The sequence below is a fragment of the Pygocentrus nattereri genome, chromosome 20, assembly GCF_015220715.1.
Source record: "Pygocentrus nattereri isolate fPygNat1 chromosome 20, fPygNat1.pri, whole genome shotgun sequence".
NCBI lineage: Eukaryota > Metazoa > Chordata > Actinopteri > Characiformes > Serrasalmidae > Pygocentrus > Pygocentrus nattereri.
Window position 1 is genome coordinate 826,454 of NC_051230.1, and position 16,762 is coordinate 843,215.

At 44.1% G+C, this 16,762-nt stretch overlaps 1 protein-coding gene across 1 annotated transcript in view; it reads right to left on the reverse strand.

Annotated features, from left to right (window-relative positions):
• Nucleotides 1-1,593: 1,593 nt before the first annotated feature.
• galnt9 (polypeptide N-acetylgalactosaminyltransferase 9) overlaps nt 1,594-16,762 on the reverse strand; it is a 149,060-nt gene continuing 133,891 nt past the window's right edge. The window contains exons 9-13 of the mRNA XM_037531864.1: nt 14,890-15,027; nt 11,724-11,819; nt 3,074-3,241; nt 2,053-2,318; nt 1,594-2,008 (exon numbers count right to left, since the gene is read on the reverse strand). Of these exons, the coding sequence (XP_037387761.1) occupies nt 2,172-2,318; nt 3,074-3,241; nt 11,724-11,819; nt 14,890-15,027 (549 nt within the window). The 3' untranslated portion in view covers nt 1,594-2,008; nt 2,053-2,171. The remainder of the gene's footprint in view (nt 2,009-2,052; nt 2,319-3,073; nt 3,242-11,723; nt 11,820-14,889; nt 15,028-16,762) is intronic.

The window sequence follows — 16,762 nt, forward strand, 5'->3', positions numbered from 1 at the left end:
TTCTACTCAGCAGCTCTCTGAATTCACTGGATTCATACGTGAGCATCATTTCCACATCAATAAAATACAATACGTAGCGTTTTGATCACAACATTTTGAATCACTTTTCACATGAATACATTTTGACATTTCGTATACAGTTCTTCATTCTGGATATTAATTTAAATAGAACGTCATTCTGATATAAATTTAATTAGAATATTATTCTGGATATTCATTTCATTAGACCTTTATTCTGGATGTTAATTTGAATTTTATTAGAACTTCATTCTGGATATTAATTTTATTAGAATTTTATTCTGGATATTAATTTAATTAGAACGTCATTCTGATATTAATTTAATTAGAATATTATTCTGGATATTCATTTCATTAGACCTTTATTCTGGATGTTAATTTGAATTTTATTAGAACTTCATTCTGGATATTAATTTTATTAGAATTTTATTCTGGATATTAATTTGAATTTAATTGCAACTTTATTCTGGATATTCATTTATTAGAATTTTATTCTGGATATTAAGTTTAATTTGATTAGAACTTCCTTCTGGATATTAATGTATTAGAACTTAATTCTGGACATTAATTTGAATTTAATTCAAACTCTAATTTCTTCATTCCTGGACATTAAGCAAGCTGTGAGTTTTACTCTTGATGTTCTACAGTTTTCTAAATCTTTGTAGAATCTTCTACAGATCTGTTCATCACTGTGGACTCATCTGACATTCCTACAGTTTTATTTACATTTAAATATATATTACATTAAAATAATTAAATATATTCATCTGGAACCGAAAATGTACTGTACTGTTGGAAACATCATACATAACTTTATTAAATTATAAGAGAATCCGTTTACATGAGTTTCCAAAACTGGAGATCAAAAACTGATTAAAAACTAAAGAGAAAATGTGTCTCCTAACAACCACCTGGAAGAGCTGGTAGCCCCCAAAACTGCCCCCATCAGATAAACAGCGCTGAAAGCTTTGATCTCTGAGAGAGAGGAGAAGATCAAGCTGCTTCAGATCTGAAAACATCCACAGGTGTTTCTGTCCATCCCTCCACTGTGAGAAGCCCACTCAGCGCTGTGGGTCTGAAAGGACGTGTAGCTGATCCAGAAGAACCTCACTGAGAAAAGGAGATTTCGCTTTTTTAAGAATTCCGTTGGACAAAAGTTTCGCGTCATAACCTGAAAATAACTTTTTTCTTGTTTCATAGAAAAAAAAAACAAAAAGGCCTCCAAACTTCAAGCTGAACGAAGCAAACGTCCTCGGTTTGTTTCCGAGATTTTCCGGCTTGTTTGTTGGGTTTTAATCCACTGTTTGGAGTTAACGCAGTTCATCACCCCACATGCCGCTTTTTCAGGATTCCAGCGCTTCGTTTTGAGAATAATTCGCAGGAATTTTAGGACGTTAGGTTTTATTAGAAAGCTGCAACCCCCAAACATTCATTTCAAGACGTTTTGCGTCAAATGAGGTTTTACTTAATGTTTAAGGTTAAAATGCTTGATTTTGGATTATTAGGTTTTAGATTATTATTTGAAGGCTGGGTCAAATCAGGGTTATTAGGTTATGAAATCTAGACACAAAACACTAAACCAATGAAATGTTTACTGATTTTAAGATTGATTACAGGACAAGATCAATATTACAGATTAGGTACATGTTTCTAACCACACTGCCTGTTTTTTGCTGCCCGACGTCACAGCAGTTTATCGTCCTGTAGCTGTTTTGGTGAAAACTGTTCTACTGATGTGGAAATGATGAACCCAGTAAACTCAGCGTGTCACGCGTTTCAGCGCTGGTCTCTCACTCTTCGCTCTTTTACAGCGGAAGTTAACATGTATGTCTTTTCGGGTGTAGAAGGTTCTAACAGCAGTCTGGCTCTTAACTCTGGGGCGTTCCACTGAGTCTGTGGAGTCGCTGGATCTGCTGAGCACTTTGGAAAGGTTGAATGTTCCTGACGGGGCAGATTTCCCTGCTCTGCGGAGTGGACGCTCCTCTCTCCGGGCCGGACGTTTCATCTCCACTTTAAAAGCGCCTCGGCCCGGAGGATGACCCCGCCGACCTCAGAGTCCTGCCCGCTCCCTCCAGAGCAGCGCTGACCGTCAGTCCTGCTCACACACAAAGCTGCTCTCGGTCTTCCCCCAGCGCTGGTCCCGTCTCTGTCCCTCAGTGTTTGGGGTGTTTGATCCAGTTCCGAATCATCCACTTCTGCCCAGAGCAGCGCTGAACCACCAGCCGCAGCCCGAAATTCGCGTCTTTGGACATCTCCACCTCCAGACAGCGACCCGTGTCTCGGCTTATGATGGGGCCGTTCTGAAAAAACGAGCAAAATTCAGCAAAGTCAAAACTCCAGGGAGCATCTGCAGTGCCTGGAGTTCTAGATGATGTCAAGCATTGGGTTCTTCAGGTTCTATTACTTTGTGTTCCTACACAGTGAAGATAATGCATTCTGCTTTGCTCTGCTTTGTTTTCCTGTGCGAAAAAATTACACAGTAAATTACATAAAATATGTATTTTAACTTTACTTTTTATATTAAAACGTCATTTTTCTAATTGGATTTTTTTCCCAATTTTTTATGTAAAAATCCAGAATTCAATCAAGAAGTGGTGAGTATTGTCCCTGAAGCCTAAACATTCAGAAACACTGAAACACTCCTTATAACTTCACTGTAAATAGGCAGGGTGCGGTAGACTGAATGGGCGGGGCTAAACTGTTGTAGGCTGAATGGGCAGGGCTAAACGGCTGTAGACTGAATGGGAGGGGCTAAACTGCAGTAGACTGAATGGGCGGGGCTAAACTGCTGTAGGCTGAATGGGTGGGGCTAAACTGCTGTAGGCTGAATGGGCGGGGCTAAACGGCAGAAGGTGGAATGGGCGGGGCTAAACTGCTATGTATAAATTTAAAAATAATTATAAAAATAAGTAAAAAAATTATTATTATAATAAATAATTAAAAATACTGAAAGAAATAAAATGAAAATTAACAATAAAATTCAATCAAAGCAAAAAACCGTAAACCCAGCAAAATCATGTAAGAATTAGAACCCGATTCTCTCCATGGACTCTACCTGAGTGAAATCCCAAAGCCTCTGGGACGACCGCGACACGGCGTCGCACTTCTTCAGGCTGGGAGTTCGGCCCCTGCCGTCGTCCACCAGGCATTTCGTATCGGGCAGGAACGTGGTGGACCCCAGGGGTCCGAGCTGCAGGAGACCCTCGGTGGAATACCTGGCTAACTGAAGCACAGCAGGAGAGAAAACACGGGTGAGCAAACAGACGAGGGAAAAGGGAGGGAAGCGACACCAGAGCAGCAGAGTTAGACACAAACAGCGAAATAAGCCCAATAAACACCATCAATAAACAGACACGACTGTCCTTATACCGGACACCAGCTCATAGAGCTGGACAATACACCCACAGCTTCCCGTCGCCACGATACCGGCCCTTACAGAGCCGATACAGTCAATACTGATACCAGCACGAAAACCAACGTCATGCTCATTTTTTACTAAAGATGTTGTTTTTTGGTTTGAACTGAATCAAAATTTAAAATTTAAACTCAGTCTAAATTTCTAAACACAACCCCCCTTTTATCAATTTACTGCAATTTGCTATGAAAAACAAACAAATAGATTTTTACACTATTGGGCAAAATGATAACATACCAATGAATTTTGCTCTTCTTACAGAATATTGGAGCGCTCAACCAAAGGACTGGCAGAACACTTCAAAGTGGAAATCATTGGGTAGTCACAGCTACAGTCTTTAAAACGATGGTTCTTCAAGGGTTCTTTAGCAAAAAAAGTGGTTCTATATAGAACCTTTCTGAAAATGGTTGTATATATATATTCCCAAAAAAAGGGTTCTTCTATTTTGGTGATACAACCTTGAAACAACACCCGTTATGGTGCTGTGTAGAACACTTTTCAAAAAAGTTCTGCACAGAACCACCTACAGCACATTCTCCTTCACAGAACCACTTTCTGTGCTAGAGAGCCACTGAAGGGCCGTGTTGTCTGAGTGTTCATTGTTATTATGGTTATTATATCAGCATTTCACCCACATGTCGTGTCTTTATCTCTCAGCAGATCGAGCCTGATGTCCATTCCATACAGTAAGATCTCAGCTTTGAGATCAATAATTCAGCTGAAGGACAATTGCTGGGATATTAGATGCTGAGGTCAGGGGGGTCGGGGGTCAGGGAGATACGCATGGAGGACCTGATGACACATGGGAGAACCTGAGGCTCATCCTCTTTTCTGCAGGAGTGAATGGAACCATCTCTCCACAACAAAGCAGCAGAACACCAGGACAAAAGCTGAGGATCATCAGAGGGTCAAACAGGAGCTGAAGCTCCGCTCGCTGAAATCCATCCGCCTCCACTTCCTGCATTCTTAATCGGATTATAGAGGCGTCTACAGCACGTGGCGCTCTGACCGTATAGCGGTCACCGTGTGCTGCGTATCAGCTTCATCATCACAGCCAGAGCAGAGTTCAGGAGGGAGGAGAGACCATAAGATCAATGAATGAATGATACGCGGTGAAGACGACGACTGGGAAAGACCGAGCTGATCCTGATGCGTTACAGAAAGAGAGAGCAGTTAGATTTGGCCTTCTGGCCTCAGGTTCCACCTTAAATGCTGCAGCAGTTACATTCTGAGGCCTCAGGTTCCACCTTAAATGGTGCAGCAGTTACATTCTGAGGCCTCAGGTTCCACCTTAAATGCTGCAGCAGTTACATTCTGGCTGTTGAAGCCTCAGGTTCCACCTTAAATGCTGCAGCAGTTACATTCTGAGGCCTCAGGTTCCACCTTAAATGCTGCAGCAGTTACATTCTGAGGCCTCAGGTGCCACCTTAAATGCTGCAGCAGTTACATTCTGAGGCCTCAGGTTCCACCTTAAATGCTGCAGCAGTTACATTCTGAGGCCTCAGGTGCCACCTTAAATGGTGCAGCAGTTGCATTCTGGCTATTGAGGCCTCAGGTTCCACCTTAAATGCTGCAGCAGGTACATTTTGGCTCTTGAAGCCTCAGGTTCCACCTTAAATGCTGCAGCAGTTACATTCTGGCTCTTGAGGCCTCAGGTTCCACCTTAAATGCTGCAGCAGTTACATTCTGGCTCTTGAGGCCTCAGGTTCCACCTTAAATGCTGCAGCAGTTACATTCTGGCTCTTGAGGCCTCAGGTTCCACCTTAAATGCTGCAGCAGTTACATTCTGGCTCTTGAGGCCTCAGGTTCCACCTTAAATGCTGCAGCAGTTACATTCTGGCTGTTGAAGCCTCAGGTTCCACCTTAAATGCTGCAGCAGTTACATTCTGAGGCCTCAGGTTCCACCTTAAATGCTGCAGCAGTTACATTCTGAGGCCTCAGGTTCCACCTTAAATGCTGCAGCAGTTACATTCTGAGGCCTCAGGTGCCACCTTAAATGGTGCAGCAGTTGCATTCTGGTTATTGAGGCCTCAGGTTCCACCTTAAATGCTGCAGCAGTTACATTCTGGCTCTTGAGGTCTCAGGTTCCACCTTAAATGCTGCAGCAGTTACATTTTGGCTCTTGAGGTCTCAGGTTCCACCTTAAATGCTGCAGCAGGTACATTTTGGCTCTTGAAGCCTCAGGTTCCACCTTAAATGCTGCAGCAGTTACATTCTGGCTCTTGAGGCCTCAGGTTCCACCTTAAATGCTGCAGCAGTTACATTCTGGCTCTTGAGGCCTCAGGTTCCACCTTAAATGCTGCAGCAGTTACATTCTGAGGCCTCAGGTGCCACCTTAAATGGTGCAGCAGTTGCATTCTGGCTATTGAGGCCTCAGGTTCCACCTTAAATGCTGCAGCAGTTACATTCTGGCTCTTGAGGTCTCAGGTTCCACCTTAAATGCTGCAGCAGTTACATTTTGGCTCTTGAGGTCTCAGGTTCCACCTTAAATGCTGCAGCAGTTACATTCTGGCTCTTGAGGCCTCAGGTTCCACCTTAAATGCTGCAGCAGTTAGATTGTGGCTCCTGGGACGGACGTAAGGGCTGTTTAAGCGGGATAACTGGATGATCCGAGTGTGTTTGTGTGTAAACGGAGCTCGGGGTGACGGCGCTGCCGAGGTGTTGGAGGGGAAACAGGATTATATCCCAGTTTCCAGCGCGAGACGCTCGTTCTTCCACTCAGCGCTGCAGAAGAGCAACGGCGTATTAGCTGAACGTAATAATCTCAGGGCGGCTCAGTGAGGCCGGCGATGGCAATCTGCTCAGCTTGAGCCGGGCAATCCCACCCACTCCACACTTTCACACATTCCAAACGTTCCACAGGGAATAACGCTGTCTGCCGCTGTTATTGGCACGTAACCAACACGCCAAATAAAAGCCTGATGTGTCTCCGGTTCACATCGCTGTGAAAGACCGATACAGGGGCTTTAACACCAGCAGGGAACAGTCAGGGAACACGCAGCTCTCTAAATCAGCCGGAACATCCATACTATAATAATGTATCATATGCATATTAATATAAACATCAATAATCAAGATTAAATGCACAACTTTACGTAATTAACTGCGATAACTTGCCCCAAAATGTGATAAATCACAAATACCTACACAAAACAGTGCGATTAACCATGATATCATGATAAAATATGATTTATTAGAGCTGATTACAGAATAAAGTGATTATGATTAACGGCAAAAAATAATTGATACGTGATTAATTATAATTAACTACACAAGTGGTGTGTATACACTGTTTAAAAGTCAGCTGTGTTATAGTGTGTGTGTGTGTGTGTGTCTGTGTGTGTGTGTGTGTGTGTATCCATTTGCATGCTCGAAGGTTCTCTGCATGGCTTCAGATTGATGAATGTGTTGCATACGGTTCTCTCCCCCACTCTGAAGAACCATCGAACCTGAGTCACCCATCCAAATCACTGAATTCCGGTGTTCCAGTCACTTCCATGGCCACAGGTGTATAAAGCCGAGCCCCTAAGCCTGCAGACTGCTTCTACAGCTGTGGTGGAGGGGGGATCATGGTGTGGGGGTGTTTTTCAGGAGTTGGGCTCGGCCCCTTAGTTCCAGTGAAAGGAGCTCTTAAAGCTTCAGCTCCAAGAGATTTTGGACAATTTCACACTCCCAACTTTGTGGGAACAGTTTGGGGACGGCCCCTTCCTGCTCCAACATGACTGCCCACCAGTGCACAAAGCAGGTCCATAAAGACGTGGATGAGCCAGTTTGGTGTGGAAGAACTTGACTGGCCTGCACAGAGTCCTGACCTCAACCCCATAGAACACCTTTGGGATGAATTAGAGTGGAGACAGTGAGCCAGGCCTTCTCGTCCAGCATCAGTGTCTGACCTCACAAATGTGCTTCTGGAAGAACGGCCAAAAATTCCCATAAACACTCCTAACCCTTGTGGAAAGCCTTCCCAGAAGAGCTGAAGCTGTTATAGCTGCAAAGGGTGGGCCGACATCATATTAAACCCTATGGATTAAGAATGGGACGTCACTCAAGTTCATATGTGTGTGAAGCCAGACGACCGAATACTTTTGGAAGTATAACATTCTCTATACAGACAAAAGTATTGGGACACCGACAGGAGCTTTAATGATCCCACTCTAAATCCATAGGCATTAATATGGAGTTGGTCCCCCTTTGCAGCTACAACAGCTCCCACTCTTCTGGGAAGCTTCCTACAAGAATTGGAAGAGTGAAGGAAACCCTCACAGAGCAGGTACTATTTGGGTGGTGGGCCATTCTCAGCTGGTGCGAGTGGATCAGACACAGCAGTGCTGCTGGAGTTTTTAAACACTGTGTCCACTCACTGTCCACTCTATTAGACACTCCTACCTTGTTGGTCCACCTTGTAGATGTAAAGTCAGAGACGACAGCTCATCTGCTGCTGCAGTTTGTGTTGGTCATCCTCTAGTCCTTCATCAGTGGTCACAGGACGCTGCCCACAGGACGCTGCCCACAGGACGCTGCCCACAGGACGCTGTTGGCTGGAAATTTTCGGTTGGTGGACTATTCTCAGTCCAGCATTGCTGTCTCTGATCCACTCAGACCAGCACAACACACACTAACGTCAGTGTTACTGCAGTGCTGAGAATGACCCACCACCCAAACAGTACCTGCTCTGTGAGGGTCCATGGGGGTCCTGACCACTGAAGAACAGGGTAACAGAGTATCAGAGAAACAGATGGACTACAGTCTGTAGCTGTAGAGAGTGCAACTATACGGTCAGTATAGAAACAAGGAGGTGGTCATGATGTTCTGCCTGATCGGTGTAAACACCTGTGGCAGTGAGACTGAAAGAAACAAGTGAACTGTGAATGATTAAGAGGACTGTCCCAATACTTTTGTCCATATAGTGGACACACTTTTCCTCCCGGAGAGCTGAGGAGAAATGAAATGGAGGTGTGTGTAAATGTATCTGTGCGCTGTAATGCAGGGGAGTGTTGATGTGCTGTGATGAGAGTAAACCAATACAGCGTTTCCCCTCAGAGCTGGATTAGACTCTCACTGAGGGGTCACATTACTGAACCAGACACGAGAGAGAGAGAGAGAGAGAGAGGGGGAGAGAGAGAGAGAGACAGAGAGAGAGAGCGAGAGAGAGAGAGAGAGAGAGAGAGAGACAGAGAGAGAGAGAGAGACAGAGACAGAGAGAGAGAGAGAGACAGAGAGAGAGAGAGAGAGACAGAGACAGAGAGAGAGAGAGAGACAGAGAGAGAGAGAGACAGAGAGAGAGAGAGAGACAGAGACAGAGAGACAGAGAGAGAGACAGAGAGAGAGAGAGACAGAGAGAGAGAGAGAGACAGAGACAGAGAGAGAGAGAGAGAGAGAGAGAGAGAGAGAGACAGAGAGAGAGAGAGACAGAGAGAGAGAGAGAGACAGAGACAGAGAGACAGAGAGAGAGACAGAGAGAGAGAGAGACAGAGAGAGAGAGAGAGACAGAGACAGAGAGAGAGAGAGAGAGAGAGAGAGAGAGACAGAGAGAGAGAGAGAGAGAGAGAGACAGAGACAGAGAGAGAGAGAGAGAGAGAGAGAGAGACAGAGACAGAGAGAGACAGAGAGAGAGAGAGACAGAGAGAGAGAGAGAGACAGAGAGAGAGAGAGAGAGAGAGAGAGAGAGGGAGAGAGAGAGAGAGAGAGAGTGAGAGAGAGAGAGAGAGAGAGAGAGAGAGAAAGAGAGAGAGTGAGAGAGAGAGAGAGAGAGAGAGAGAGAGAGACAGAGAGAGAGAGAGAGAGGGAGAGAGAGAGAGAGAGAGAGAGGGGCTACATTCCAGTTTCTTCAGTGGTCCGTGTCTGTAATGAAGTGGAAAAACCAAAACAGTGAGTGATCAACAAAAAATGTGAAGCTCAAATCAATCAAGTCAAACCAGAGCGAGTCCCCCACCCTCTGACCCTCCGACCCTCTGACCCTCCGACCCTCTGACCCTCCGACCCACCACCCACCTTCACTTCACTTCTCTTTCATTTTCTTTTCCATTTTTCTGGCATAATTTCAAACACACACTGTGTGAAAATTTGACGATAAACGGAGCAACAGAAATGGTTTAGAACTGCTTAAGGCTGAGAGTCGAGCGCCTTGGCCGACAGCAGCGCTGTACAATCGGCAATCGAGGTTTTAATCAATATAAAACCAATCTGGCTGCAGATAGGTGGACAAAATGACCGCAATCTGGCTCGTACTGAAGAACCTCACAGCTTTCAGATAATCAGCGCCGAGCCGTCATTAAAACAGAGAAGTCCTGAGCGATGAGCAGAGCTGCAGAACGTTCTAACGTGACTGAGGAAGCTGTAGAACATCAAGACAGAGAGGAAAAACAGACAATTCTACTATATTAACTGGCTTAAATTTTTCGGTTTACACTAAGAACTTAATATATTGAGTAAAATGCCTGAAATTCATAGTGTACAAGTTGTTATTCAATATAATGAAACAAACGATTAATGTGAGGTGAAACACAGAACTCTGCATTAAAGCCGTGAGCCATGAGAGGCCGTGCGTTACTGCCGTTTTATCAGGGTGTTCTCAGGCACGATGCATCGCCTCCCTGCGGCAAAACGACAGTAATACACGGCCTCAAGCGGCTTATGGCTTTTATAAAATGGCAAATGTAACACAGGATAAAACACAATTTAAGAAAATTTAAGCTAATTAAGTTATTAATAATAATCTACATCAAAACGTATTCCACCAAGAAATGTAGTTCCTTTAGAGTTATGATATCGCTGTCCAGCAACCGCTGACCGCTGAACGAGGAGAATGGGTCACCCATCTCTGTTCGCTACGGTCACTTCATGATGCACTTTATAAGGTCTTTCATGTCCCCAGATCACCACCGCGAGTCTTATTTAGCTCCAATCCAGCGCCGCGCCGCTCCTCACACTGGGGCTGAGTCTCAAACGCCTCCCTGCTCCCTACATAGTGCACTACGTAGGAGTCTAGATACTGGATCCTGCAGCCCAGCAGAGCAAAGCACAGCTAAGAAACAGCCGTTTGGGTCTCAGAACACGTCCGCACTAGATACACCATCCACTGTTTGACTGGAGAGGCTAGAACTACTAAACTATCATAGCTAGAACGCTGTTTAGGGAGTACGGAGCCGTTTGGGTCTCAGAACACGTCCGCACTAGATACACCATCCACTGTTTGACTGGAGAGGCTAGAACTACTAAACTATCATAGCTAGAACGCTGTTTAGGGAGTACGGAGCCGCTTGGGTCTCAGAACACGTCCGCACTAGATACACCATCCACTGTTTGACTGGAGAGGCTAGAACTACTAAACTATCATAGCTAGAACGCTGTTTAGGGAGTACGGCGCCGTTTGGGTCTCAGACGCGTCCGCACTAGATACACCATCCACTGTTTGACTGGAGAGGCTAGAACTACTAACCTATCATAGCTAGAACGCTGTTTAGGGAGCACGGAGCCGCTTGGGCCTCAGACGCGTCCGCACTAGATACACCATCCACTGTTTGACTGGAGAGGCTAGAACTACTAAACTATCATAGCTAGAACGCTGTTTAGGGAGTACGGAGCCGTTTGGGTCTCAAAATGCGTCTGCACTAGATACATGATCCACTGTTTGACTGGAGAGGCTAGAACTACTAAACTATCATAGCTAGAACGCTGTGTAGGGAGCAGGGCGCCGTTGGGACTGCGCCTGGGTTTGGCCGTCTGGCTGAGACGCAGAGGTGTGGACTGTGTGGAACATTCAGGTCAGTTTTTAGACTTTAACCCTGCAGTTTTACAGTAACTCGGACTGTAAGGGCTTTAATTCAGGCCTGGGATATTAATGACGGAGCTGTTTAGGCTGTTGGCTCCTTCAGCCTGTTAGCTGGCTGACCAGCCCGGTTCTAGATAAGACTGGAAGTCCCCAGCTGCTCAGTTTGAACCCAGAAACAGGTTCTTCATCAGAGCGCTCGGTGCTCTGTGCGTCTGTGAGTCTGAGGTCAGTCATTAACAGCAGAGGGGTTTATAATGTGTCAGTGCAGTGACGCGCAGGTCAGTCGCTGTGAAGCGGTCAGTGTGTCTATCATGGATTTTACCGCAGCTTCAAACGCGGCTCAGCCAATCAGATTTGAAGTCCGGAACTATCCGTTTCATAAATGTATATTTGGAACTCCAGCCGTTCCACTCTGAGGTTCCGCGATGAGTCAGACTGACATGTGAATGTCTGTGTGGAGTGAATCCGGCCTGAGAGCGTCTGAGTTTACAGAGCAGCCCTGACGGACGGAGCTCTTACCTGAGACGACATGCCGTGGCAGGGATACAGTATTGCTCTGTTATCATCTTCTGATCCCTGATCCAGACAGTATCCACTGGCTTTGCTGTTCCGCACCTGAGAACAGGTACAAATCACACTCAGAGTTACAGACACGCCCACAGCTCCTCTCACAGCCTTTACTCCACGCTGCACAACACGCTCGTTTCCTTCTCGTCTGCATTCATACTAACCCCTCCTTTAAAGGGGAACTGCACCGATTTTTCAAAACGTCCCTCATAACTCGGTGTGTGAAAAACAGTTCAGACGTCTTTACAGTGATGGTGATGGGAACCAGGCGTTACCATGACTACAACACAGATATAGACACTTTATTTACCATCCAGAACCTCCAGAGAATCTACACGAGTCTTCTGAGCTTATATGGAATCTCGATGATGGAAAACAGTGGAAAATCTGGAATAATGAGTTTTCTTTGGGGACTATTTTGCCGCACAGCGCCCTGCATGTCTCCCTCCACCATGAATGGAGTTGAAGTTCTCTAAACTCTCATAAAACAGCGTCTCAGTCATCAGGCAGTGAATTCAGAACCAGCTCATGGAGGAACTTTCTGTGAGGAGCTTTTAGAGGGACGTCTGGTTCCCATCACCACCACTGTGAGGAGCTTTTAGAGGGACGTCTGGTTCCCATCACCACCACTGTGAGGAGCTTTTAGAGGGGGACGTCTGGTTCCCATCACCACCACTGTGAACGGGTCTGACTCGGTCAGTTTCTCTGGAATGGAGCATCATTATTCACTTTTACACAAAAACTGCACAAGCACAGTTCCCTGAATAGCTTACATGTATAACACACACACACACACACACACACACACACACACACACACACACACACATAAAATATATAAACATTTATACATATATTAAATATGTTTCATATTTCAAATATAAATCTACAAAAAGGAATAAATGTATATCCAAATCACATTCTACATCACTTTCAAGAATTATTTTATTTTATGATAAATGTTGTTGACAGTGAACTTCACACATACAATAAATATCAATGATATTAAGCATATTAAATATGATGAAGCTGAGAAATTTAATTGTTTTTTGAAAATTCTATGCTCATTTATTAATTTAATGCCAACAACATTAAAGTTGGGACGGGTCTGTTTTCCACTGAGTCCATCACCTCTTCTTTAACAGCTCTGTCAGTGTTTGGGAACTGAGGAGACGCTGCTGCAGCTCTGACAGTGAAATGGTTTCTGTTCTTGTCTGATTCAGGATTTCAGCTGATCATCAGTTTCAGAGGCTCCTTCGTCGTAATTTTCATTTTATAATGCGCCAAATGTCCTCAGTGTTGACCGGTCTGGACTGCAGGCAGGTCAGTTTAGTGCCCGGACTCTTAATACGGAGCAGTGCTGCTGTAATACATGCAGAATGTGGTTTGACATCGTCCTGCTGAAATAATCAAGGCCTTCCCTGAAAAAGACGTCGTCTGGACGGCAGCAGATGTTGATAAAACATGTTTATATCATTCAGCTTTAATGGAGCCTTCACAGATGAGCAGGTCACCCAGGCCATGAGCACTAATGCCCCCTAAACCATCATGAATACTGGCTTTAGAACTGAGCGCTGATAACAAGCTGAGTGGTCTTCAGCCCGGAGGACACAGTGTCCATGATTTCCTAAAAGAATTTCAAATGTTGATTCGTCGGACCGCCGGACACTTTTCCACCTCCCCTCAGTCCATTTTAAATGAGCTCAGGCCCAGAGAAGGTGGCAGCGTTTCTGGATCCTGTTTATATTTGGGTTCTTCTTTGTGTTTTAGAGTTTAACAGCGTTTATGGATGCAGTGATGAACTGTGTTCACAGACAGTGGTTTTCTTTGTTTCTTAGGTTTTTATTCAAAATGGGAATATATTTTTCTATTTTTAGTGAAATAGGGTTTTAATAATTTGCACATCATTGCATTTTGTTTTTATTTACATTTTGTAAAAGTAAAAGTACAGCTTCCCAAAATTTTTGGAAATGGGGTTGTACATATACATATATACGTGTGTGTGTGTGTGTGTGTGATTTTCTTATTTTTACCAGAAACCTTGAGGCAAAAGTCTTCGTACATCTGGACTCGAGAGTCAGATTGTTTGATAAATGACAGTTTTCTGCTTCCTGCACAAATTCCCAAATACTTTACACAGTTCAGCTCCCATACACGCTCCGAGGCTAATAACCATCTCATTAAGTCTCATTATGAGGAAATTGGAGCTAATTGTGATGCTTGCCAGGCCGTTGCTATGGAGACCAATCATCTTTACATCTCAGTGAGTCTGACAGTAGACACGGCTGTGATGTACAGATTTGTGTCTCAGTCTGACGCACTTTACCTCACAGCTTTGTTCATTTCTGTTGTAAACGTGGAACCGTAAAGCAGAACTTTACACAAAAACCCTCTCTGTGCAGGACATCAGCCACACAAACAACCTGGAACACTTTCAGTGTTTAAACATTCATGAACTGTTTTCATGTGACCACTGGGTTTCAAGATATCTGGCTGAGGAATGGAAGTGTTGTTCATTCCACGGTTCTTTATAGCACCAAAAAGGTTCTGCTATTGTTACAATGTCAAGATTGCAACAGTAGAAGAACCGTTTTTGGTGCTACATAGAACCATTTTCAAAATTATTCTACACAGAATGATTTTCAAAAATATTCTATATAGAATCATATACAACACAATCTGTATCAATCTGAAGAACCGTTTTACCATGCAAAGAACCATTTAGCACGAAATGGTTCTATGTAGAACTCATGATCCAAAATAGAACCACTGTCTTTACTAAAGAACCATCTGTTTTTAAGTGTGTAGTTACTGATAACAGGTTATGGGGAGAAATATTTTCATTTCATTATATTAATTAAAAATATCTGCCAGTGCAGTGGCCACTAGGGGGGGCTACTGAGAGAGGGTACTACGTTATAATGCCTCAGCCTGGAGGTGGTAACGTGACTGACTGCCTTTATTGAGGACACATGTAGAGATGAGTTCTGATTCACATCACGAATATGATCTAGTTAGTACACCACAGTGTAGCGCGGTTACCACTGGGTCCTATTAAAATGGCCCATAGTATAAAGCGTTAGCTTTCCTAAATATAAACACACGAGTAAACACTGACCTCTCCGTAGGTGATGGTGTCGTTGTAGATCCTCATCTCCGGGTAGACGTGCTCCAAGTACCAGTGGAAACTTTTACACTTCAGCCTGTTCCTGAGAGCAACCCGCTCAGATACATCCCCAAAGTCCACACCTGGATTCTGAAGACCAGCACAAATAAACACACTAACAAACATAAACAGTCACGATCATCACTAACATACATCATCGCTATTTGGAATGATGGTGTTAGAGAATGATGGTGTTTGGTGGAGAATGGGAGTGTTTGGTGGAGAATGGGAGTATTTGGTGGAGAATGATGGTGTTTGTTAGAGAATGGAAGTGTTTGGTGGAGAATGATGGTGTTTGTTAGAGAATGATGGTGTTTGTTAGAGAATGGGAGTGTTTGGTGGAGAATGATGGTGTTTGGTGGAGAATTCTGGTGTTTGTTAGAGAATGGGAGTGTTTGGTGGAGAATGATGGTGTTTGTTAGAGAATGGTAGTGTTTGGTGGAGAATGATGGTGTTTGTTAGAGAATGGGAGTGTTTGGTGGAGAATGATGGTGTTTGGTGGAGAATTCTGGTGTTTGATGAATGTTGGTGTTTGGATGAGCATGTTGGTGTTAGAGAATGGGGGTGTTTGGTGGAGAATGATGGTGTTTGTTAGAGAATGGGAGTGTTTGGTGGAGAATGATGGTGTTTGGTGGAGAATTCTGGTGTTTGATGAATGTTGGTGTTTGGATGAGCATATTGGTGTTTGAGAATGGTAGTGTTTTGGTGGAGAATGATGTTTGGTGGAGAATGATGGTGTTAGAGAATGATGGTGTTTGGTGGAGAATGGCAGTGTTTGGTGGAGAATGATGGTGTTTGGTGGAGAATGATGGTGTTTGGTGGAGAATTGGAGTGTTTGATGGAGAATGATGGTGTTTGTTAGAGAATGAGAGTGTTTGGTGGAGAATCATGGTGTTTGTTAGAGAATGGGAGTGTTTGGTGGAGAATGGTGGTGTTTGTTAGAGAATGATGGTGTTTGGTGGATAATGATGGTGTTAGAGAATGATGTTTGGTGGAGAATGATGGTGTTAGAGAATGATGTTTGGTGGAGAATGATGGTGTTTGATGAATGGTAGTGTTTGGTGGATAATGAGGGTGTTAGAGAATGGGGTGTTTGGTGGAGAATGATGGTGTTTGTTAGAGAATGGGAGTGTTTGGTGGAGAATGATGGTGTTTGTTAGAGAATGATGCTGTTTGTTAGAGAATGGGAGTGTTTGGTGGAGAATAGTGGTGTTTGTTAGAAAATGGGAGTGTTTGGTGGAGAATGATGGTGTTTGTTAGAGAATGATGGTGTTTGTTAGAGAATGGGAGTGTTTGGTGGAGAATGATGGTGTTTGTTAGAGAATGGGAGTGTTTGGTGGAGAATGATGGTGTTTGGTGGAGAATTCTGGTGTTTGATGAATGTTGGTGTTTGGATGAGCATGTTGGTGTTAGAGAATGGGGTGTTTGGTGGAGAATGATGGTGTTTGTTAGAGAATGGGAGTGTTTGGTGGAGAATGATGGTGTTTGTTAGAGAATGATGGTGTTTGGTGGATAATGATGGTGTTAGAGAATGATGTTTGGTGGAGAATGATGGTGTTAGAGAATGATGTTTGGTGGAGAATGATGGTGTTTGATGAATGGTAGTGTTTGGTGGATAATGATGGTGTTAGAGAATGATGTTTGGTGGAGAATGATGGTGTTTGATGAATGATAGTGTTTGGTGGAGAATGATGGTGTTAGAGAATGATGTTTGGTGGAGAATGATGGTGTTTGTTAGAGAATGGGAGTGTTTGGTGGAGAATGATGGTGTTTGTTAGAGAATGATGCTGTTTGTTAGAGAATGGGAGTGTTTGGTGGAGAATAG